Source organism: Sphaerodactylus townsendi, linkage group LG05 (genome assembly GCF_021028975.2).
Source record: "Sphaerodactylus townsendi isolate TG3544 linkage group LG05, MPM_Stown_v2.3, whole genome shotgun sequence".
NCBI classification, from domain to species: domain Eukaryota; kingdom Metazoa; phylum Chordata; class Lepidosauria; order Squamata; family Sphaerodactylidae; genus Sphaerodactylus; species Sphaerodactylus townsendi.
Genome location: NC_059429.1, coordinates 38,961,720 through 38,987,014, shown reverse-complemented (window position 1 = coordinate 38,987,014; position 25,295 = coordinate 38,961,720). Strand labels below are relative to the sequence as shown.

Genomic DNA, 25,295 nt, shown 5'->3' with positions numbered 1-25,295 from the left:
ATGCTAGCAGGGGCTGCTGGGAATTGTAGGCCATGAACATCTGGAGGGCCTGAGTTTGACACCTATGCTCTACAGAATGTATAGAGGCAATGGTGGGACCACTATACAGAATGTATAGAGGCAATGGTGGGACCAGCAGGTTCGCACCACTTCGGCAGAACTAGTTGTTAAAATGGTGCTTATAAACAACCAGTTGTTAAATTATTTGAATCCCACCACTGTGAAAGTCAGTGAGCATGATCCTAGTTGTCCTCTCTTTGTGTTAAAAAAAATGCAAGCTGAAGAGATTGGGCGTGTATCTTGATCAGTTCTATTCTAAGTAGCACAATGCTATTTTTAAAGGTTCATAAGAAAGCTTTTTCCCCTTATTTCCTTTGTAGGGTGGATCAACATCTCAACAAAGTTATGGAGGCAGGCCGGTAAAGGAAATGTGTCTAAATGTTTATTATTGCAGATAATCAAAAAAGGCTTCTTAGCTAGCCAAAATGATTTGGAATATAATCAATTATTTGTATCATTTGCTTTCTAGGGTGGCTCATCATCCCAACAAAATTATGGAAGCAGTCAGGTACAGTTGCTTTTCAAGTGCCTATATCTCATTTTCTTTTATTATGGCTGTTGCTTGCATTTCCATTTTGAAAGGTTCCAATTTGAAGAAAATAATGTTTTCCCTCACAGAGTGGATCACCGTACCAGCCAAGTTATGGAGCCGGCCAGGTAAAGCAGATCTTTCCACAAGTCTCCTCCTGTTATAGACCTTCTAAAACTGCTGCTTGGCTTGACATTTTTAAATGTTCAGGTTAAAAATATTTTTAATTTGCATTTCAGGGAGGAAGTTATGGAAGTAACCAGGTAAAGCAGATCTTTCTATAAGTCATCCTACTGCAGTCTTGTTGCTTTGCTCATCATTTTGAACGGCTCTGGAAAACTGAGGCTTAATTCCAACAAGAAGGAGCTGATCCAGAATTAAGTTTATGAAGGGGGTTGTGTTCCCCATGAATGGTCAGGATACTACTGGGACCAGCTTCTCTGCTTGAAAAAAAAGTGGAAGAAGTTTCCTGTGGTGCTTTTTTTCCAGCTTAGGTCAGTTTGCCCATGATGGCCTCTCCTGAAGAAAGTGGATCCGACCACAGTTACATATCGCACATAATGTGCAGATGTGTTAGAAACGGTTTGGAAACTTCATATAATTCAAAACGGGCAGGACATTTGTGGATTGGGTGAATATATCTTCTCAGAGGTCGAATCCTCACGGTCAATTAATCGTGTGATACTCAAGTGAAATATCCAGGTTCCAGGAAGAACTCCCCACTGCCTGATCGGCGAACACAGATTCATCCCGGTTCTGGCGCTCCCGCTCCCCCTTATCACGTGTTTTTTAAGAACCTGCATGGAAGTTTACCCCTTTAAAAAATCCGAATCCAGATTGGTGGGGAGGATCAGGAGTTGAATCTAGATTTAATTTCCTACTGTAGGGAGTGCCATGGAGCCTTCCAGCCAATCAGAGGTCAGCGTGAAGCATGCACAGCCCTTTTTTTGTGTTTCGCGCCAGCGGAGGCTATGTTGAAACATGGCTGCGTGGAAAGTGATTTCTGTTCCAACTGTAAACCAGAATTATACTTTTGTGCCAGTGCAGCTGCGTGGTTAAGAGTACCAAAGCCATGCATAAACATAGCTTAGTGTGGAAAACAGCTACCGTCCTATCTACGCATGCGCGTGGTGATGTAGCTGCGAAAAAAAAGTTTTTAAAAAATTCCCGCCCCAACACAGCGCGACAGCCAATCAGGACAAGGAAGAGAAAGCCGCTTAGCAGATTGTGCGTTCAATCGCGCAATCGTGGGGATTGCTGCACTGTTTGAAAGTGTGATAGCCATCGATGTCCTCCTCACATACACACTGCAGTGGGGAGGGTGAAACCGCGATGAAAAGGTGAAGTTTCTTTTGAAACCTGGTTGTATCTGGATTTAGTTGCTCAGTGGGGATTCAGCCAGAGTTACAGCAATTGCACTATGCCAATTTCTTTCCAGGTCCAGTTCAAACAAGTATCAAACTTGAAAGCCCTGATCAGCCTGACACTAGGGTGTTTAAGGGACTACTTTTGCCCAACCTGTATATGATTTAAAGGAATCTACTGCTGCCATGCTTTGCATGCTAGTACTAAGTGAAGTCGTCAGCTTGAGGGGCAGAACATTTTCTGATGGCCTCCAGACCATGGAATGAATTGTTGCAGAAAGCTTGTTCAGTTTCTTTGTTGTTGCCCTTCTGGAAATTGATAAAAATTGTGTTATTCTTGATGGGTTTTAATGTAAATGGAACTCTGCTGTAATTTGAATTGGTGTATTGACCATTGGTTTCTCTGCTTTTATCTCTCATTTTGCTGCTTTGTACTATGAAGGGAGTTTTATAGCTGACAAGTTGTTTGACATCAGTTTTTGTATTTTTTAAATGATAGCTTTTATGATAATGGTATTGTGGCACTGACTATTCTAGCTATTTTTAATATTCTAATTACCAAGTTAGCTTGCCATTCTTTTTTGTAATTTTGTTGTTTTGTTACTTTGTTAAGCTGCTTTAAGTTTTATTAACTGTTCTTGGGTGCCCTTGAGACAGAACAGTGGGGTAAACATGTCGTACTTTGGTTTATTTTCCAGGGTGGATCATCAGGGCAGCAAGGCTATGGAAGCAACCAGGTAAATACAGATCCCTCTCTAAATCTCATCCTGTTGCAGTTGTCCTTCAAAAACTGCTGTTTAAATTGTCATTCCTGAATGTTCTGATGAAATAAAATATTTTTGCCTTCCAGAGTAGACCACCGTCCCAGCAGGGTTATGGAAGTAACCAGGTAAAACTATTTATCATCTGATGTGTTTCATCCTGTTTTCCCTCTGCCAATTGCACCGTCATGTACTGCATATATTTGCCATTTTAAAAGGTCCCCCCCCCCTGTAAAAAACAAACAAATCCTTGTTGTTCAGTGTTTCCTTTGCAGGGCAGATCATCATCCCAACAAGGTTATGAAAAACCAGCAGTTACATTTGCTCTTCATCTTTCCCATTGATATTGTGGCTTTATATCAAGAGCAAGGAGCCAGTTTATACCGTATGCTTTGCAGCTGTACAGAAACTTGTGCCAGTCTGCGCAAGCAGAGTTTATGTTGTTTATACCTTCTTAGGCCATTAGGTGACTCCTCATACACCTGATGCTGGTGCATTCCTGCCCAGCTTCCAGTTTCATGTATCCTCAGTACTCCACAAACGTCAGAAAGCCATAATTGAGACAGGATTTAATTATTTTTTTTAAAGCCAATTCTACCAGTTGTATGCAACGATGCTGGCTTTTGTTGCTGGCTCCTCTCTAGACCAAATATGTCCCATATGTTTCCCCTACCAGGGAAGTAGAAATGGTGGGCAATTTACACTGAGAAAATGGCACATGGAAAAATGGTTAACACCCCCGCCCCCCAGCACTGTAGTCCCAATCCAGTTCCAATTCTCTCTACCAAAGCAACTATTAATCAATGGTTAAAGAGAAGAGGTATCTAGTTATGATTCTCATTTAGTTGCACGTTAGATGGATAATGTGATTCATCTAATAGTAAAGCAGGAGTTCTCCTTGAAGACAACAAGCTTTTGTGAGTCAGAGCTCACCACCATTCCTTACATTCATCTGATCGAGTGAGCTGTGGGCTCATGAACACTGACCAAAGATAATTGCACTGGTCTTTAAAATGCCACCAGATTTTGCTTCTCTGGCAAACTTTGCATGAGTACAGTGAGGTTCTGTGGGAAGAAGAAGGAAACTATCTGCTTGTACAATTATAGGATCCATTTCCAAATGATCAAAAATGATTGGTTATATGGGAAGCGGGTATTACATAACCATAAGGTCACATACCTCAACAATAAGGAATTGTGTGCCATTTTTGTAGGCATCTACAAAATTGTGCCATCTACTTCCTGGAGTTTTAACAGGTTGATTATACAATTTATTCTCATTGTAGTTTTTGGCCAATTGGTGTTTTTCAGTGTACCCATGCCTCAAAAGGCAAGATGGTGACATGCACACAGGAAGGACTGTGTTACCAGTACTCTAACCTACGGAATTCACTTGTACATATATGATTATTTACTAGGTTGAGTTTCTGTTGATTCATAAAATTCCTTACAATTTTAATGGATATTTTCCCCTAATTTTCTGCAGGGCAGTTCCAGTTCTCAAGGAAACCGCAATCCTTGTGATGGGGTATGTCTCTTTCACATAGTTTGAGACATTTGGATAAAAATTGCTTGCTGGTGGGAACGTTCATGTGGGGTTTGGGCATATGTGAATAGAAGGTAATCAGTAGGTTATCTGAATCTAGTACAAGGCTGGATTCATGTTATTTTCTGTATGACATGTTACATTCAGCTAATGACAGAGAATCAAATAGATTTTGCTTTTATGAATAAGTTTAATTTCACTTCTCTCAGTGCACCTTGTAAGCCTGGTTTTTAAACATGGGTGGTATGTGGAAGGAATTGTCCAGTGTTCTTTTAATCAATTCATTAAACTACTCAGAGAATAGACGTAGAACTAAATTTGCATCCTAAATCCGTTCTTATGTTCCTCCTGAAGCTACATTCAAAGAAGTGTGCATTTATAATATATTATATGTACAGTATTTCAACTAAAATGTATTTTCCCTTCCAGAGCAGTTATTCTGGTACAGGATATAGCAGTAGCAACTGCCCACAGGTATAATTTCTTATCTTCTCTTTTCTCATTTTTCAATGTTGAAATAGAGGGTCAGAAGCTTCATGTGATTTTCTGTCACTGTGCTGAGCTATGGCTGCTCCAAGTGTTTGCATAATTAGGTGATGATTTTCTGATTGTTCCTCTTTCAGGGTGGATCTTCCCAGCAACGGTTTGGTAGCAACCAGGTAAATTACAGCATTTACTCAAATGCAAACCTCAGTTCTTCTCCCAGATATGCCATCAACACCCCACCCCACCCCACACTGGTGTCATTTTACATTTGCATAGTTATGTCCAGTAAATTTGTGCAAAATACTTTTAAGGAGATTGTCTAATATTCAGGGTCATTTTTTTCAAGTAAATGCAGTATTTCTTTATCTTGTTACTTTTCCTTTTTGATAACCCAATGAATTTGGGAGCAATGGTATAATCTATTCTATTTATATAATTCTCAGTGCTGAAACAGTGCCTCAAATGATATATCTGTCACTGTGCTGAGCTATGGCTGCTCCAAGTGTTGGCATAATTAGGTGATAGTTTTCTGATTGTTCCTCTTTCAGGGTGGATCTTCCCAGCAACAGTTTGGTAGCAACCAGGTAAATTACAGCATTTACTCAAATGCAAACCTCCGTTCTTCTCCTGGATATGCCATCAATCCCCCACCCTGCCCCACCCCACATTGGTGTCATCTTACATTTGCATAGTTATGTCCAGTAAATTTGTGTGTATGCAAAATACTTGTTAGGAGGTTGTCTAATATTCAGGGTCATTTTCCTTCCAAGTAAATGCAGTATTTCTTTATCTTGTTACTTTTCCTTTTTGATAATCCAATGAATTTGGGAGCAATGGTATAATCTATTCTATTTACATAATTCTCAGTGCTGAAACAGTGCCTCAAATGATATGTCTGTCACTGTGCTAAGCTATGGCTTCTCCAAATATTTGCATAATTAGTTTTTATTTATATTGTTATTTTTCCTTTTGGAGAGCACAAGATATTTCTCCTGTGGAAGCCTTGTTAATATGTCTGCAAGCTGCAAAAGAGTACAGCATGATTCTTTAGCCTGAAACATTTTCAAAATGTCTTCACTTGCTGAGCAATCTATTTACTATGTTTTCCACACCTCTGCGCCATCCCTGAATGTCCTCTTTGGTGTCATTTTATTGCATCACTGTAGCATTTGAAAAATTTTAAATAGTTTTTTTGAAATTTTCATTTTTGTTCATAAACAATTCAAGGCAATTTTTAGTTTCACTCCATTAGCCACTCTGTTTGAGTGCTCTGAAATTTTAGCCAATACTGCCCTCCTCTGTCTGCTGCATGCTGTCAGAAGAATGCAGGTTGCATTTTAATAATGAAAACTGATCTAAACAAATCATCATGGGGTGGTTCATCCACAGATGTCCATCACATGGTGATAACACGAACAAGCAATTAGATGAATGAACTACCACCAGATCAAATACCACAGGTATCATATCTGTTCACACCCTACCCAATGCACTACTTTCTCAATGGGAACCATTCCTCCATTCACTTATCAGCCATTCTATTTGGAGTAATACAGTGACCAACAGATAAATACACATACATACATATATGAACCTGCTCAGCAGTGCATACCTATGCATCTGCAGAAACCTTCAGTGTTTCTAGATAGACTTTAGCCTGTCTAGTCAGATTGTATCATCCCTATAATCCAGGCTCCTATGACTCTGAAAGAGCAGAAAGGATCGAATTACTTCTGCCTCTCTGCACCACAGAAGGAATTGAGAGTTTTCCCCAAACTACCTATATCCATAATACAGGAATTCAGCAACATTTTAGAGACCAACAAAATTTATTTCGGAATAAGTTTTCGTAAGTCAGGGCTCACTTCATTAGAGGCATGAGTTGTATTATTAAAGGATGCAAACAATAGGAAGGCTGGGGCAGTGAATGTTACAAAGAGAGGTCAGTTTAAACCAACATCTATTCTAATGAGTAGTCTTTTCCCTGTGCCTCACACATAAGCATGGCCTCAAGTTCAGCTTCAACCAGGGGCAAATACAAAGCATCACACTCCTATGAAGAGAACAGACAATACCTGAATTGTACATTATACCACTGCAGAGAATAGTCCAAGACGCCTGTGAAAATAACTAAGGAGAAAGTCCAGCAGCCTGGAATCCCTTGTCTAACCCTGACAATTTCCCACTTACATGAAGATGTTTTTAAAAAATAAAGAAACATTTAAGATTGGGGCTCTCTTCCTGCACTGTAAAATGGGACACTCTATTCAGTCAGTTCAGAGGTCTACCACTTTCCCCCCATCACATCCTGTTGCACACATTGCCTGAGGTTATATACCAAACGCCATGGTGCATTAAGACTCTGAGGCTCAAAACAAAAGATGGTGTGATACAGAGATCAGGGCTCGTGTAGATGTAGAAGTGCTCTACTATTTTGATGAGAGGCAACAGAGTGTTAAAAGAAATGCTGTGTCAACACACACACACATACACGAAGATAAACAAATGGCACTAATATTAGACTTTTAGTTCTGAGAAATGATCATTCACTCTCCACCTCAATAAGGCATCACTCTTCTGAACTTGTCTTAGCTTTCACTTTGTGTGACAGTTGCTTGTAGTCTACATTATATTCCAACATAACTGGATTCTGTGTGTGTGTGTGTGTTTTCATTTCTTAGCAGGGTTCTCAGACTTACGGAGGACGAGGACGCTACAACAGTAATGACTGCGATGTTGTAAGTGATCTTTCTGTAACCCATTTTTTAAACATTGTCCTGAGTATGTTATACACTACTCCTGACCAGATATTAACCTTCCATTTATTTCTGAGATATGGGTTGGATCTCATGGAAGATTTCCATATGTGCAATAGTCCATGCACAAGTGGACCTCGAATTGCTCAATTTGCTACTCTTTATCTGCTTTTGCTCTGTAAAAGTGATTGTACCCCTGCTTTCTTTTCTGTGTGCTCAAGGCACAGCAAAAGGTATTTCTTCCCATACAGTTTCAAAAGCATGCAAACCATCTATGGTACACTTCCTTGCTCCATATGTGCATCATTATTTCATTAAAAATGATATTGAAACGCTATCTGTTGCTGCAGTCCTTGTGCCATTGCTTATGCAAGGAGAACTGTACTAGATTCGTTTTCCTTTTTTTTAAGGCATCACTGGATCCACGTCATACTTTCTCTATTAACATTTAGTTTTTCTCCTTCCCCTGCCTAATCTTGACTTGCATCAAACACTTCTACATCAATAATTTGAATAAGATTACTTATTACAATACTTCTCCTTCATAGTCCTTTCATATATTCTGTCCAGTGCAACACAACTAAATCAGAATGCTCAAAGTTTATAAGGCTCAATCATCATTACATTAGTGTAATGTGGTTGTAAACTCAGAAAAGGTAAAGATGTTGCATGTATATGTTTTCCTGATAGAATTCAGTAGACAGATGGAAGGAGGGAGATAAGATCTTTGACAATAGACAAGAATCCTTTTCACAAGTTACATATAGTTATTTCACATGTATATAATTTGTATATAAAAACCTAGATTTTTCAGATGAATGAAACCCTTATATCTGTCTACACTTGTATCAGTTTTAAACTGGTTTAAGCTGTAAATTTTTTCCTAAAGACTCTTAATTAAAAATAGTTTGGAAAGCAGTCCAAAATTTTTCTGTGGTCCTTGGTCCCTGTACCAAACTATAGTACTGGTGGCTTCTTGAGATGTGTGAATGACCAAGAATTTAAGTCATTTCGTCTATACTACAAACACACACACACACACACACACACACACACACACAAAACACACACACACAGTGCTGTTATGCAAAACAACAAACCTCCAAAAATTCTGTATGTTTGTTTTTCCCAGGGTGATGCCAAAAGTTACGGTGAAAAGGCTCTGGTAAGTTACATTTTTAAAGTAGCATTCTAAGCAGCTTGTAGGTTGAAATCGTACTTATTATAGACCCATTTAGTCAGACAAAAATGACTGTTTCCCAAATCTGTTGTGATCATTTGTGTCAACACTTGGCGAATTAATGTATGTGGGGTAGCTGGTGACTTCAGTAATTCATATCCTGATGGGCTTGGGTTGTTTCAAAGACTGCTATACTGTGATCGTTCATAGAACCCAGAAATGCCTTTCTAGATTTGTAGACAACACTGTTAAAATGGGAAAGTGTGGAGTAGCTTTTTAAAGTTGGTTTAAGTCAGGGATATTCAGTGGCTCAGGAGAACCCACCACATGTTTCAGGAAAGTGGGCAAGGACATTGCTCAGCTTTTGGCAGGTGATTCTCATCTTAAATTAACTGCCACTTAGGGATGCCAACTCAGGGTTGGGAAATACCTGGACATTTGGGGGATGGAACCTGAAGAGAGCAGACTTTGGGGAGGGTCTTCAATGGGATGTAATGCCATACAGTCCACATTCCAAAGCGGTCATTCTGTCCAGGTGAACTGATGTTTGTCACCTGGAGATCAGTTGTAATGGTGGGGGTTCTCCAGCCACTAACTGGAGGAGGTTGGCAATCTCAGCTGTCAGTGGAAACCGTGAGGATTCCTGAGCTACAGATCTCATGCCAGAGATGGAAGTAACAACTTTCCTCTTAATCTTCTGTGCTTTCATCTCAACTGTGGTTATCAACCTCCAGGTGGGACTAGGAAGTCTCTCAGAATTACGACTGGCCTCTAGGATACAGAGAGAACATGGCTGCTCTGGTGGACAGACTCTATGAAATTACACTCCACTGTAGTCCCTCCCCTCCACAAACCTGCCCTTCCCAGACTCAGGAATTTCTGAACCCAGAGCAGGAATCACCTGGGTGTCTTTTTACGTAAGGTAGCATTTCATTTTTTTTAACATTCCACCTATTAAAGAGTTCTGGAGAACAAGGAAGCTTGTGCCCTATTTTATTTCCTAAGATGGCCTTGCAAGAGCCTCCCCTTGTTCCACATACATGAGGGTTGGGCTAAGGTTCACTGGTGATAGGTTCACAAGCCTGTGCTCAGAAATACTCTGGCAATTAGAATGGTTTTTAAATTAAATCAATAATATTTAATATTAATTAGGATTGCTAATTCCAAGTGGGGAAATTCCAGGAGATGTGGAGGCAGATCTTGTGGAGGAAAAGTAGCTCAGAACAGTGCAATGTCTTAGAATCCACACTTCAGCTTATTTTAATGCTATTTTATTGTTGTTTTAATGATTATATTTTATTTATTATGTTTTCATTGTGCTTTTTAATGTTTTTAACCTGTGTAAGCCTCCTAGGGACACTGTATAAGTTTGACCATAAATATTTATAAATAAACAAATAGCCCACCTGCTACTGCAAAATGAAGGTGCGGCATTGTCAAGCACCCAGCTATTGGACTGGATATTGCTTGGTGGGGCACAAGCCTGGGAACAGATGGGAGGGATAAAGACATGGAGGGCATAACATTAGCTACATTATTACAGCATTTCCAGATAAAACCATAGAGTTACTGGTGATTCCTAGGACTACCTTATGTCATTTCTGGGGTTTTTTTTCCAGAAGTGATATAATAATGCAGTTAATGTTGCCTTTATGAAAAAAAATTCTTCTACTGATCCTCAGAGTAGTGGTGGGCAACTAGGGCATCTCTAATTATGAAGGCCAGGTAAAAATGTAGGGGGGAAATCTGTTTTCATTTCATTTTGTTTCATTCCACTTGTGTTATTTTAACAGAGCTCGGCAAACTGTAGAGGCAAAAGGTCTATTGATACTCCAGTAAGTACTCTCTCTATTACTACATGTAGGATTTCCCCCAAATATGCTTGTGATATCATTGTTGTACCAAAAAAAGCATGGAGGTGTGTGTCTGTATAAAGTGCTGACAAGTCACAGCTGATTTATGGCAACCCCATGGAGAGCAAAAGACTGGGGCTCCTTCTGCATAGCATATTTATAAGGAGTTGAAGTAGTTATAAATGAACTCGTTTTCCCTATTGATAAATGGAAAACGAATTCATTTATAATGATTGCAACTTGTTATAAAGATGCTGTGTGGAATGAGCCTAACAGAGGTAATTTGCTGTTGCCTTCCTCTGCATAGTGACTCCTGGACTCAGGGCTTCTTAGCTACAGAAAATGGTACCCAGGGCAAGCACTGAAATTGCACACACACACACAATCCAACTCCCATATTTCGGATAGCTGTAAAACTGTAAAAAAAAGGGCTTTGGTGGTTAGGGTGTCAGACTAGGATCTGGGAAACTCAGATTTGAATCCTCAATCTATCATGGAAGCTGGCTGGGTGATATTGGACCATTCACATACAGTCAACTTTACCTGCTTTACAAGATTGTTGTGAGGATACAATCAAGCTCAAGCACCCTCCCCACCTTCACCTCAGCATGCTCATAATGATATAGTGTTTATATAAGCTTCTCTATGAACTTCCTATGGCTGATGGAAGAAAATACTACCAAACAATGCTATTCGTAACAACTTTCAACCCAAGTACAAAAAGTATGAAAAGACCTTTAAGATTTCTTCAGTAAAACAGCATTCCATGTTTCATATGAGTCATGCGTGCACACATGCATCTTTTCTCTGTTTGGGAAAACAACATCAACACTTTTCCATCTGCTTCTCTTCCTTCTCCTCCTCCATGCACTCATACAGGCATCCTTGCTTTGGTCAGGAAAGGAGTAAGCTATTAATGCACTCCCCTTTCCCCTGCATCAAAGCTGCTATTTGTCTCTACCAGGAAGAAAAACAGAGGAACTGTATACTTCCCTTTCTGCAAGGCAAGTTACATTTGGGGTGACTTTGGCTGCATTATGAGAAAGCAAGAGTCACTAAAGAAGCCAATAATGCTATGAAAAGTGGAAGGCAGCAGGAAAAGAGAGGAAAACCGAATATGAGATGGAATGACTCAGGCTCATTCCGCACACGCAGAATAATGCACTTTCAAACTGCTTTCAGTGCTCTTTGAAGCTGTGCGGAATAGCAAAATCCACTTGCAAGCAGTTGTGAAAGTGGTTTGAAACCGCATTATTTTGCGTGTGCGGAAGGGGCCTCAGTAAAGAAAGCCACTGCCCTCAGTTACAAGAGCTGAGCAAGGCTGTTAATGATAGGACATTTTGGAGGTCATTGATTCATAGGGTCGCCAAGAATTGAAGGCAACTTGATGGCACTTAGCACATAAACACAGCTGTCATGCTCTTCAAAAAGATTAAGAGCTTTCAGAAACCTAAAGTCTGCTGTCCCCTGCTCTGAATATATTTTGAAAATGACTGAAGCAAATCTCCACTTTACATTTATGTCACTTGGGCCGTTTCCGCACGGAGCGAGCTGGCTGGGTAAAGCACTTTATTCGGCGCCAACCACAGCGATGCTGGGACCGTCCACATGGACAGTCCCAGAAAGAGCCGGGACAATGGCGCTGCAGAGCGCCGTCGCCCGGCCGACCCGGCATGTCCCCGGGCCTCCGGCACATCGCCGAGGCCTGAGGACACATAACCCCAGCCTCTGCGCGCCTGCTCCAGCGTGCGCCAGGGCAGGCGTCTGTTGAACAGAGCCTGGCGGCGTACTGGCAAAGGCCAGGCAACATGAGATAATGCAGGGAGGGAGTGGGGGGGAGGTGCTTTGAAGCCGCTGCCGTTCGCACGGCAGCAGCTTCAAGCCGGCGTTCCCAGGAAAGTGCGCTTCCCAGCGCACTCTGGAAACGCCAGCTTTGCGCAGGTCAGGCGGCGTGAGGGCGGCGCGGCTGCGATGCAGCTGCGCCCCCTGTGCGAATGGCGGCCTGGGGACGGCGTTTTTGCCATCCGCAGGCCGCCATATTCCGCCCGTGCGGAAACGGCCTTGGTGTCAGAAGCACCAAAATCTGACAACAGCAAGCTAGTCTGTGTCATTCAATTTAGAGCGAGCATGGATGATTGGCTTAGTATCTGTTAATGTTGATTTATCCTTTTTTCCTGTTTACAGGCTACATCTAAAGATTTCATCACAAAGATTAAACAAGTAAGGGGTACCTCTCACTATAGTCTCAGTAGAGTCCACTCTCTCCACACCATGCATAATTGTATAGACCTCTATCATGTCTTCCTTTTTTCTCAGCTAAACAGCCCTAAGCATTTTAACTGCTCCTCATAGGGCAGCTGTTGCTTTAGCCTCCTGGTCAGTTTGGTTACTCTTTTCTACATCTTCTCAAGCACTTAAGAGAGAGTGTAATAAATAATTGGAATCTTTTTCCCCCTCAGGCCGCAGCTCATGCTTTAGTACGAAAAACGCGAAGTAAAAAAGTAAGCACTACGTCTGTTTTATTTACTTTTGACACTGAGTGGCTGTGACGTTGCTGACATTAGAGTCCCACCATGTTCTTTTAAAACTTTTTTTAACATTTTTTTTAAATGCTCAAACTTATGGTGACATTTTACTGCAAAGAGTCAGACCACATGGCTTTTTGCTTGTGATGGCCATCTTCTTCCAGTGTACTTGGTAGCTGCTTGATCATGAGTGGATTATATAACTCAGTGGTTCCCAGGGTTTTTTCACTCACATACCCCTTGGCAACCCATTTCCCTAACAGTGTACCTGCATATTAGCAAAGCCATCACATAATTTTTTTTTCACATACATCCAAATGCTCTGGCATGTACCCCTGGGAGTACGTGTACCCCAGGTTGGGAACCACTGATCTTACTCCATCATAAGCAAAAGTTGTGATTCTGCCTGGCATTGCAATTTCCTCATAGTTTATCAAACATCATGGGGTTTTTTTCTTGTCCTTATAGTGAATAAGTCACTTAGCATCTCCGTAGTGACATAACACAGGGAATTTAATTTAGAAAATGTACCTGGGAAAGGAGCACATGTAATTTCCACACAGGATGTATCTTCAAAATACTGGAAGAAGGGAGTGTTTATCCAAACTGATTCTTATACTGATGAGTTTTTATAAACCACCTTCCCCATCCCTGGAGGTATTTAAGGACAGCATTTTCTGATTTGTTGGATGCATGAGTTGCCAACTGTCAGTCTGGTTGGCATCCACCTCACCTTGCCTATTACACTGGAATCACTTCTTTGTAATTGCTAAACTACTTGACAGTGGCTAATATAAATATGTTGGGTTTTTTCACCATTATAGTATGTGCTGTTCTGGTTCTCCTTTGATTCAATTTTCCACTGAACTCATACAGCTTCATTTTATGGTTATCAGTCCAAGTGTCTGAACTGGCTGAGGCAGTCTTGCTCAATGGCGGAGCTAAAAGGGGAAGGGGGCATTGCACCGGGCACGCACCTGGGGCATGCAAAAATCATCCCCCACCCCTGCCCCCTTGCCCCACCTTGCCTCAACAGGCCTGGCCCCGCCCCACCAGCCTGGCCCGTTTTCAGTCAGCAGAAAGCTGTTTTCTGCCAGCTGGAACAGGTAAGTGGGGGCTGTGGGGGCAGGGCCACGGGGGGCGGAAAACACAGAGTGTACCCCGGGCATACTCCTGCCCAACTACGCTTCTGGTCTTGCTGCATTACACTCACATCGGGATTGCATTGGGACCATTTTTTTTGTATCATTTCACAATCAGTGCAAGGAGGTTGTAGAAATTGCTCTAATGATTCCTCTCTCAAATTTCTACCAATCTATGTGTAAAAACTGGCTGGATGGTATAAGCAGGATCCTGATTTTCCCCTCTCCACCTCTGCCTGCCCCCATCCCAGCTTTCACCACTATAATAAGCATTTATGCTTGGGCACATGATGGAACCACCAATCAGCCATGTCCTTTTATAATAGCCCTACAAGAAGTTGAGATCAGATATTACGGGGAAAATTCATTCAAATTAAGATTAATTATTACATTTGTGCAGCTGTTTTTTGGGAGTGTTCTATGTTGTAGCACTAAACAAACTAGCCAAAGAGTCCTTTGATGTTATATATCCATCTTGGACTTAAACAAAGCAACAAATTAAAAATTATCTTCCTTTGTTTTTCTACAGATCCGTACTCTAGTCAGAAAGGCTCGGAGTGAAAAAGTAAGCATTGCCTGAAATAATTTCCTCCATCTGATCCTGACTAAACTTGATAGTTTGTGCTATTTGCTACAGCTTAACAGAGTCATGTGGGTGCCTTCTCACATGCTGACTAATCCACTTTCAACACACTTTGCACCTGAATTTTACTGTGTGAAACAGCAAAACCCACCTGCAATCATATTGAAAGTATTTTTCATCATGTGTGAAAGTGCCTATGGCTTTCTAAACCAGCTGAAATGAATGGGCTTACAAGGGTGCACTTTGCTGACAATTGCACTGATACTGTATGTAACAGGGCTAAAATGAGCTGAATTTAAAATGCAGTGTCAGAGCTGGTTCAAGATTTTGGGATGCTCCAAATTGAGAGTTCCCCGGACTCTGCTCCCCTCCACTAATCCCTGCCCTAACCCTCATTTCCTCCCACCCTTGTCTCTCACCTGCTCATATCTCCTTCCCCTGCCTGCAAAGACCTCCCACTTCCCATGCTCCCATCTGCCTCTACTACCTGCAACCCTTTCCTTGGCAGTACCAATGAAGTATGTGCACCTGGCAGCAGAGGTGGTACAGTACTAGCAAGTCAGTAGGAGGGAAGGTTGACAGCAGTGGGTCCTCCAAGAAGCCTTGGGCCCTGGCAGCTGCCCTACATTAGGGCATGCTGATGCTGGGCCTGCAGACTCCGGAGTTTCTGTTACATGCCAATATTGTCCTAGATGTGGTCCTGTGATACAGAGGACAAAGGGCATGTATTGGGCCTTGTTTCAAAGAGGTCTTTATCAGCCACAGTCCAAGTCTAACCTTCTTATCTCAGAGTAGCCTGTTGAAGGACAAAAAACATGTGCCTGTTGCTTGAATTTGTGGAAGTTTAGTTCTTAAATTGCAATAATCTCTTAAACATCTAGTAGTTTGTTTCTTTGTTTTGGAGGACAGTTGATAAGAGTTTCTTTTTTCACATACCATCATTGATTTAACCTGTTTTTCATGCAAGGAAATAACTAGCATTATGGCTTTGTTATAGACTGAAACGGCTACTTCTGAAAGCAATAACAATGACCAGGTAAGGTCATTCACAATGCTGATGAAATTCATAAATAATGTGCTCTTAGTACAAATTTGCCTGCAATACTCATTTTTATTATGATCCAGGTGTCTTTACCCTGATGTGACCAACAACCAATGAAACATATTGGAGCAGGGAAACCCAAACTCAGTGATGTCAGATCGCATAATTTTTAACACTGTATTTTTGAGGAAAGATGGAAAAGAAAAAGAAGATATTATTCTACTGCTTTTAGTTATAGCCACATATTTGTTGTTATTCTTAAGTGAGGAATCTTAATGTCAGTGTCAAAGTATCCATTAATTATAATCAAGGGAAAGAGGGGGATTTAATTTGGTACAATCCCATGACCCTTCCCATATCTTAAACAGCAGGGTATATTTTATGTTTTTACCAACCGCTCTGGGCGGTGTACAACAGGCCAAAAACAACATTACACACAACAGGCCAGGAACAACATTACACACAATAAATAAATTAAGTGAAGTTAAAACAATTTACAGATTCTATAAAAACAAAGCAGCATTAATATAGTACAATAAAGTACAACAGTATTGCAAAAAGTGTGGCGCCTGAACCCAAGGCCGGGAGAGGACAGCAGTGCTAGATAGATGTTATATCAACACACTGGCCTATAGCTTAGTGGAATAGATTTATTAAAAAAAATAAGTTCTTCAAGGACTGATATGTAAAATGGGAGCCTTGACAAGACTGACTGACTGACTGACTGACTGACTGAATGAATGAATGAATGATCATTTCATTTATTTGTTTGATAAGCCAGACTCTGAGACAATGATTTCAACTTTCTGTTTTGTTTTGTTTTATTTTGAATAGGATGGATCATTTATGGTATCTGCCTATAGACAGGTAGGCAAATAGTCCTTTGATTAAGACTTGATGTTTAGAAGGTAAAGGTAGTCCACAGTGCATTACTAACCCATGGTGATGGCATATTACGTTTACTAGGCGGACTTTGTTTACGGTATGATATGCCATTGTTACTGTTTCTATTAACTGAGCATTAAAGCAGAAGACAGACCTTTCATTTTCTGTTCCCATCTGTCAAAAGCTAAAATCTAGTTGCCCATGAAAACTTTCTCATGGTCTTATATCCTGCTGACTTTCTGAATTAATTTTGGTCATCCTCATGCCTCTTGATTTGTCTGTTTGGGGTGCTAAAGGTTACCAAATCAATGTATTTCTGATGCATTGGAAACATAACTTCTCTTTCATTTTGAACTGATCAGGTCAGAGGCATACGGCCTATAGGGACATGGGGTCATCCATGTCCCTGGGCGCATGCCTTTCAGTTATGTGCCCAGCACCCCCCCCCCCACATAACAAACAGCATGAGCCCCAGCCACAATCCACCGAGCCCTGCCCCCCTGGCCTCCATGCAGGCCAGCTTTTGCCCTCCCCAGGCCCTGGGGATGGCAGAAGCTGGTCTGCAGAAAGGCGGGCGCAGGGCTCGCTCTGCAGAGAGGCAGGCACAGGGCTTGCTCTGAGCCCTGTCCCCACCCCAAGCCCCACCCCCTCCCTGAGCCCCACCCCAAGCCCCACCCCTAAGCATGGGGGCGGGGCACCCAGAGGTGGTGTTGCCTCGCAGGCGCCATTTCCCCTCGATACGCTTCTGTATCAGGTACAGCATGATGCTGTCGTTAGTCTGAGTAATGTGTGCAGGTGTGGATTAAGATTTCACACATGTGCCTCAATTTTCAATGTGTCTGCAAACCACTGAGAAAAAAAGTTCACATAATTATATATGTAACCAGTGTTGATTCTCAGATTATTCTTTACTTTGGGACACCTATTAATGCTATTAATGTGCATCTATAGTAATTACTTCTTAGTAAACTGGAAGATTCCCAAATATTTTCATTGTGGAAATAGCAACTTTGCCACACATGATTGTTGCAAAGACCAACAATACAATCATGTATGTGGTAGAAGTCATGTGTACTTTGCTATGACTTGTTTTCAGGTACAACTGGTGCTCTGTATGGCCTGATGAATTTCTGCATGCCAATGTTTTCCCATGCTTCTCATGCTGGGAATATCTTCAGTTGCTGAATTTCTCATGTTGAATTGTAGTATAAACCAGTTCTCAAGTCACTTTTTTATACTGTGCAGTTGTTACAAGTACAAAAGCCATACCACCCAAGACTGGAAAATTTGTTTTTAGTTAACACTACAAGTTAAAATGGAAATCTACATTATGTTTTTTAAAAACTTGCTTTTGTTAAACATTTTCTTTATAAATTTAAAGAGACTAAAGAGGGAAGAGGTCTGGCCTTCAACTTAGATAATATAATGTAAGATAAACAGAACATCAGCATTACAAATAAAAGGTAGTTGGCATTACATGTAAAGCATACTTCAGTGGCGGTAACTTATCTCCACTGTCTAGAAGGGAATAGGAATTCAAGTTTCTGTCTGTACTGCTTTGGCAGGAGTGCAAGCACATTTCTCAACATTTGTAATATTGTGTGAAAATGTTCCATTTCATGGGACTTTTAACAACAGAGGTATAACTAAATGTTTTATATTTCTACAGGGACAATGTGTTTGCCCTGGTGCACAGGTAATTGATATTCTCTAAATACATAGCATTTATTGTTTATTATTTAATGCAGCCCTGATCTGTGCTTTTGGGCCATATAGAACAGAGCTGTTTCCCCTGACATGTGGTGATTTTTTGCAGTAAAAGGCAAAGGCATATTTGGAATCCAAGCAATATTGGAATGGAACCTATTGAACATCAGCCTTGGCCTTTACAGTGGGTTAGGAGCTCAACTCCTGGTACAGTCTTTCACAAGACCCAGTTCCACATGAATCTTTACTGCAGAATGCACTCCATTGTACTGTGGAAGAAAACAATTGCATTGACCATTTTTGTTAGTATAATCCACAACATTCTCTGTTGGTGCCACCTCTATTTCTTGGTTAGGATTTTTGTAAGTAATTGTATTTATTCTGTGGTGATTTGATCATTGAAACCCTCCAGTGAGGAGATAACAGCATTGAAGGGAACAAAATAAACTTCCTCATCTTGAAAATGAATGTGATTACCATTTTTTACAGGGCTCTTTTTCTTACAAATCTAGAAATAGGAGAGAAGTAAGTACTATTTCTACACTTATTCCAATATGTCTTTTGAAAACATGGCTCAGTTCAAACAATCCTCTGTGTTATGGTTTGGAGAGCCATGAATGAATCACAGATTATTAATGCCCCCCTTCGCGGTCACATGCAGGTATTCCCTCAGTTTCCTGTTTAGCGCTGCTTATAATTTGCCATCATAAATCTTGCAGCCAAACAGGCCCACCTTTTATGCAGATCAAAAATCCATGAGAGGTATTCATGACTAGGGCAGATGTTTCATCAAATTGATAAGAACCTCCAAGTTTGCAAAAAAAAAAAGATCCATTGATTTATTCATAAGATTTTGTGAGACTAGCTTGTGAATTTTTGGCTACCATTTTGGGTTGCCTAGGTTACTCAATATAACATAGGGTGACTCCCTAGAAATATAACAGACCGAGAAAGGAAAATACCCCATTTGGGGGAAGTCGCAAAGGTCTCTTCCCCAAAACGGAATTGGCCCATCATATTTCCTTCCACCCAGGTTTTTCAAAAATAGCTAAACTAGTGATCTTTTACCCAAACCCAGGTTGAACCTGCTCCTGAGTGAACAGCACGAGCACCAAATGCTTTATTTTTTTCATCTGTTTTCCCACCTTCCTTACTTCATTTCAATTTTGTTTCTGTTGAGTTTCTGGCCGCTATTACAGTGTGACTCTTGCCACCTGCCATTTTGCAAATACTGTCGGCGGATTCTCTCACAGCCCAACATTTCCCAAATGTCCCCCAAGCACATTTTCTCTCTGCAGCAGTGATTGTGAGTGCCGTTTCACCCATATTTGTACAGAAACGTATTCACAACTGTTACTTTTTTTAAAAAAAAATGGCATTCAAAATTTTGTTGTTTTATATATCACAATATTAAGGGGGGTCATGCTTCATGTTTACATGTGTCGTGGTTTAAATGCCCTAAACTTTTTTCCCACACTGGAGAAATAAGAGGGGGAGGTCCTGCTTGGGCTCCCAGTGTTGCTGTAGATTATCCACCAATTGGAAGCCTTCACTAAGCAGAGGGTGGAAATGGGATGACTCCGTGGATTCCAGTGTTTGGACCTGCGTAGCTCTTCATAGGGCTCAATAGCCTTATGCCCTCCAGATGGTGGTGCAAGTAGCTGCAAACCCAGGGTGGGAGCTATCTAATGTCAGCTTCACCCCTGGGGATGCCAGGCTTACCCCCCCCACACACACACACATACATGCACACACCAGTGTCTGAATGGGACACCAGTGCAGCTTTGCAGCAGCCCAGAATTCTGGCTTTCACCACAATGGAGCCGAGGGGCAGCCGGCTACTGGCACCTTTGCCTACTCCATTAGCACAGGTGCCCCTTGTGCCAGCAGACAGGGCAAATGCTGTGCTGCCTCCCAAATCAGGATTAGCTCCTAATCTGTATTGAGCCATTAGACACTAATCCAGATGTAGTTGTGGGCAACTAGACGAATGTAACAAACAGTGGTTCAACCTCTATCAACAAAAATTGCATCTGGCCACTTAAATTCTGGGGAGAATGTGTGGGTAGCACCATATTGGCAAAGTATGCAGAATCTGCGAGGGGTCTAAGGCTCTCTCTTGATTTCTTGGGGCATCAAGATGCCACAGGACTTGAAGTCACCAATACAGTACTAAAGTGCAGTGAACATTTTAAATACATTTCATCAGGTTTGGAAATATGCTGGAATCTAGATATGTGGAATTTCATTTTGTGGGATACCAAAGAGGTACTTGAAAGCGCAATAAACTGACTTTCTCCCTGACCAGGAAAAGCATGAGTTCAAAATAGAGTTCAAACAAATAGGATAACTGATGATAGCTATATGAGTCAAAGTATCAATGTTCCCAGGAAGCATATCTTTTCAATCTGATTTGTCAATCCTATTTCAGTGACAGTCTTAGAATTAGGCCTTGTATTCCTTAATGAAATACTTGCTGGATCTGGTTGTATATTGACCCTTGTACTCATTTTTTTCTCCTCTTAGATGTTTGATGTTCTGTACGCAGAATGTGGGGGTAAAGGGGAATCATAAAGTAGCCAGGCTTAACATCTAAAATAATTTTTTTAAATGTTATGAAATACTAGAGAGGAAGCTCATGGGATGTTGGTGAGAAAAGTATAATATACCTTCCACACTTGTGTTTCTTTTAATATAAAAATGATTTTGTAATGAAGAGAGGGGCAGAAGGTAACAGGATAAGAAGTGTGAGAATTCTGTCCTGCTTGATTCAGTCACTTTAATATAATATAGATACTCACATTAAAAACTTTGAATGATGCATCAACTGTGTCAGAACATTGTATGTTACATAGATAACATTACTTCCTTACATACATAACTGTAACAGTGCAACAAACTGCCAGATGTATGCATCCTGCAGCAAGCCAACTTAATACTGTGATGTTAACAACATCCAGATATACATACCGTTTTTAAAAATTTATTTGCTTCATTTGTACCCTGTCTTTGTGCATGCTTTGATTCCACTGAACCACATCAGAATGCATGACAGGGACTTGATGCATATGGAATGTTTCCAATGAGTACATCAGGAAGTATATAACTATTTTCCCCCCTGAAACAGGATTTAGATATATGCAGCTAAACTTGTTTGCTCCATCTTTAGGCATCTTCCTCCTATGGCAGCAGTTCTTATGGCCAGGTAAATATTTGATGTCCATTGATTTAGAGTTGTCCTCCTAACAGTATAATTATTCCCACAAAAGCTAAGAATTAAATATTATTTTAATGCTTAGCCAGTATTGTTACCAAAATGATATGCAGGTAACACCAGTACTAACACCCTAGGTTTTCTTGCAGAGTACATGCAAAAGGCATGGTTCCCTGGCATACACTGGATTTTTTATCTGTGTCAAGCAGTATAATGTTCAGGCAGGGCTGTTAATGAAATGATACATATGCTCTGTTTTGTTTTTTAAAACAGGGTTCATCTTCCACATATGGCAGCAGCGGGAGCTCTTACGGACAGGTAAAATTTTAAAAAATTGCTACATTCAAAGACCATGCCATCTTTCCATCTTCTTTTCTTCTTATGGAGTTGCAAAACAGCATATTCAAACCACAGCATGTTTTGATATGCACACGAGGAAGAGTGAAAACTGGGGTTCAGTCTGTTGTTTTCAAACCAGGACCGTAATGACAGGATTAATCAATCATTTAGAATTTCTAGTTTATAGGAAAGAGAACAAACTGCAATTTTGTCATTTCACCGGATAAAAATGTCATGACAAATGGTAGATAGATAGATCCAGGAGGTCTTCCATTTTCCTTGTGTAAGAATTGGAGTGGAGGAGAGGGAGGCACACTTTCTGAGGACTTCATCACTCACTCTAGTCACAAACTCTGATTTTGTCTGAGACATCTGAAAGCACTAGCGTGACATTAGAATGGACCTATGTATAGCAGTACTTCCAGCTTTCCTTTCCTTTGGATGAAAGCACTGGAGACAATGTTTTGATTACAACTGTTTAAGCAGAGCATGTGTAGTAAAACAAAAACTCATATGTAACAGTGGGTCTGCTGTCATATATGAAGCATAGAGATCTTGAAGGTTAATAGGTCCAATCTCCTGAAAGTCAGGCAGCCCAATCCAACTCTAAGGCTGCCAGAGACAGGCCCCTTCTTTAGCGGCCTGTGGTCCAGGGAATTACTTTGCCTCTTTCATTGGGGTAAGGGAAGGATTACTTTTGGAACAGCAATATCAACATCAGTGCAGCTTAAAGGGCTAAGCCAGCTTAAAGGGCTAAGCCAGCAGTCTTGACTACTGGAGGTAATGTGATCTGTGCCTTTAAGAATCACTTGATAGGCAGAGTTAAGAAAACCAGGCCTGGAGAGTTCTTGCAGAAAAGCTCTGGGGCAAGGAGGGAGTGCCTCCTTGTGTGTAAATGCAAGGAGAACTCTTAGCAAGCCCACTGCACAGAGTAGAATCCCAAAATAAGTGTTCCATTCATAATAGGCCATAGATAATTTAATTTTTGTAGTTTTATACTTACATAACAAATAACAGTTTGAACAACTGACCCCCTTACCATCACACAATCTTTCTAAAGTAATATCTCTTTTCTGTACAGGGTGGACAGACTGGATCATATGGTGGTGGCAGCTCTGTATCATATGGGCAGGTAAAAACTTGGAATATATTGTATTATTCCAATGACAGTGATTTTTTAAAAACCTTCCCCCCTCTCTAGTGTAGTACCTTTTTGAAAATAATTTCTTTCTGTACAGGGTGGACCATATACTGGTGGTGGTGCTTCATATGGACAGGTGAAAACTCTTAAATATATTGTATTCTTCCAATGAATGTGAATGTGCTTTTCAAAAACTGGACTCCTCAGTGATGGTAGATAGTGCCACCAAGTCTCAGCCAACTTATGGTGACCATGTAGAGTTTTCAAGGCAAGAGAAGAACAGGTTGCTTGCCATTGCCTGCCTCAGTGCAGCATCCCTGGCATTTCTTGGTGGTTTCCCATCCAAATACTAACCAGAGTCAACCCTGCTTACCTTCCAAGATCTGGGCCAGTACAGTTCTTTTTTTGAAAATAATATTCCTTTTTATACAGGGTAGACCATATGCTGGCAGTGATACATCATATGGACAAGTAAAAATTATTAATATAGTGAATTGTTCCAATGAGAACAAGTGTATTTTTAAAATAAAATTGTCACCATATACCCCTTCCTAATATGTGGTTTTTTTAAAAAATACTGACTCTTTTCCGTACAGGGTGCACAGAGTGGATCATATGGCAGTGGAACATATGGGCAGGTAGAAACTTTTTAAAATGCATATCTTATGTATAATTTACACTGTAGCAATATAAAGTTAAGGTAAAGTTTCCCCTTCAGTCATGTCTGACACTGGGGTACCACTGCAAGCAGTGATTTCATAGGCAAGCCATTTTTGTGGGGTAGTTTGCCATTGCTTTCCCCGGCTATTCTTTACCCCCTATCTATGTGCTAGGTACTCATTTACCGACCAAGGAATGGATGGATGGTTGAGTTGACCATGAGACAGCTGCCAGGATATCTGACCCACTCCTGACCGTGTGAGTGGCAGTGCAAGCACTTAACCACTATGCCACGCAGCTCCTCACTACACCACGCGTAGCAATATATTGTATAATAATTTGATTTTTTCTTATACTTAATATAGACTGTACCTTAGTCTTGATATAATATGACAATACTTTATCCAAACAACAAATAATCTTTTTTTAAAGAACTAACTGTTTTCTGGACAGAGTGGATGATTTGAAAGCAGCAGCCAATATGGATTAAAAACTCTAAAAACTGTTTACAGTATATAGTTCATAGGGAACAGGTGTATGGCAATATATAGTACTACCAGTGGGGGTGCCCCTTATGTTGGCTGAGGGGGCAAAAGCATTGGCACAGCCCTCCACCACTCCCACATCCCATCTGTCCCCCCATCTGGATCGGCCTGCCCAACTTAAAGGGTCCTGTTGGTGGCAGAAAAGTAAGATTGGGGTTGCCTGCTTCATGATACTCTCCCCCTTAATACTCTGTATACTGGACATAAACAAGTGACACTGATTGCCTTCCTGTCAGCATAATGGCCACCCTACAGATTGAGAACTCATGACTATCTTCTGTCCTCATACCGACAGGTTCCATGGCAGCATCTAAGCTCAGTAGCTATTTGCCTCTTTTTGATGTGAAAGGAGAATTAGTCCATCCTGCACAGCACAAATAAGATGTTCTGAGGACATCTTAAAAAGAATCATTGTGGTTTTTTCCTACTGCGCAACTTTAATAAATGTCCTTTGGACATTTTAAAAAGAACCCCTCTTGGCTTTGTTGTCTGCACTGTGAACATCTTTTATTTTTTTCCTGCCTTCCACTCCCCTTCCCCTCATTAGAGTACTAGCTTTCATTTTCACAGCAGCTTGCATTCACCGTTTTCTGCAGCTTGAGAGTCCCTGCTGCTGCCATTTGATGCACTTGTTTCCCACAGAGGTTTCCTCTGCTTACAGCTCATCCAATAGCTATTTCCTTGTAAAATATTCATAAATAAAGTTTGTTTTCCCTGGCAATCTCATGCACATGTTGTTGTTTTCCTTCTTTTTTTGTTTTTGTTCAGAGGGAGCTGTATTTGTAGATACGATGACATGGATAGGAGAATTGCAGCCGCTTGGCCTCTGTGGATCGCCTTAGTTTTTTCTTACTAGTAAGAAAAAGCCAAGACAGTCCACAGTCAGACATAAAGCCATGCCTTTACTGAGGAACGGTCGTAGATGAATAGCAATCTAAAAGCTCACCAGATGGAACAATACTGGCAAATTGGGTAGA

The 25,295-nt window shown here is 40.9% G+C and overlaps 1 protein-coding gene across 1 annotated transcript in view; it reads left to right on the top strand.

The window, feature by feature from the left end:
• The window catches only part of LOC125432313 (hornerin-like), a 94,483-nt gene that overhangs the window by 45,789 nt on the left and 23,399 nt on the right, over positions 1-25,295 (top strand). The window contains exons 24-48 of the mRNA XM_048495733.1: positions 381-419; positions 530-568; positions 679-717; positions 829-852; positions 2,652-2,690; positions 2,804-2,842; positions 4,201-4,242; positions 4,690-4,734; positions 4,884-4,919; positions 5,295-5,330; positions 7,428-7,484; positions 8,635-8,667; positions 10,476-10,517; positions 12,720-12,755; positions 12,995-13,036; positions 14,732-14,767; positions 15,783-15,821; positions 16,662-16,694; positions 18,382-18,408; positions 18,909-18,944; positions 21,589-21,624; positions 21,907-21,951; positions 23,054-23,104; positions 23,211-23,249; positions 23,710-23,751. Coding sequence (XP_048351690.1) covers positions 381-419; positions 530-568; positions 679-717; positions 829-852; positions 2,652-2,690; positions 2,804-2,842; positions 4,201-4,242; positions 4,690-4,734; positions 4,884-4,919; positions 5,295-5,330; positions 7,428-7,484; positions 8,635-8,667; positions 10,476-10,517; positions 12,720-12,755; positions 12,995-13,036; positions 14,732-14,767; positions 15,783-15,821; positions 16,662-16,694; positions 18,382-18,408; positions 18,909-18,944; positions 21,589-21,624; positions 21,907-21,951; positions 23,054-23,104; positions 23,211-23,249; positions 23,710-23,751 — 972 coding nt within the window. The remainder of the gene's footprint in view (positions 1-380; positions 420-529; positions 569-678; positions 718-828; positions 853-2,651; positions 2,691-2,803; positions 2,843-4,200; positions 4,243-4,689; positions 4,735-4,883; positions 4,920-5,294; positions 5,331-7,427; positions 7,485-8,634; positions 8,668-10,475; positions 10,518-12,719; positions 12,756-12,994; positions 13,037-14,731; positions 14,768-15,782; positions 15,822-16,661; positions 16,695-18,381; positions 18,409-18,908; positions 18,945-21,588; positions 21,625-21,906; positions 21,952-23,053; positions 23,105-23,210; positions 23,250-23,709; positions 23,752-25,295) is intronic.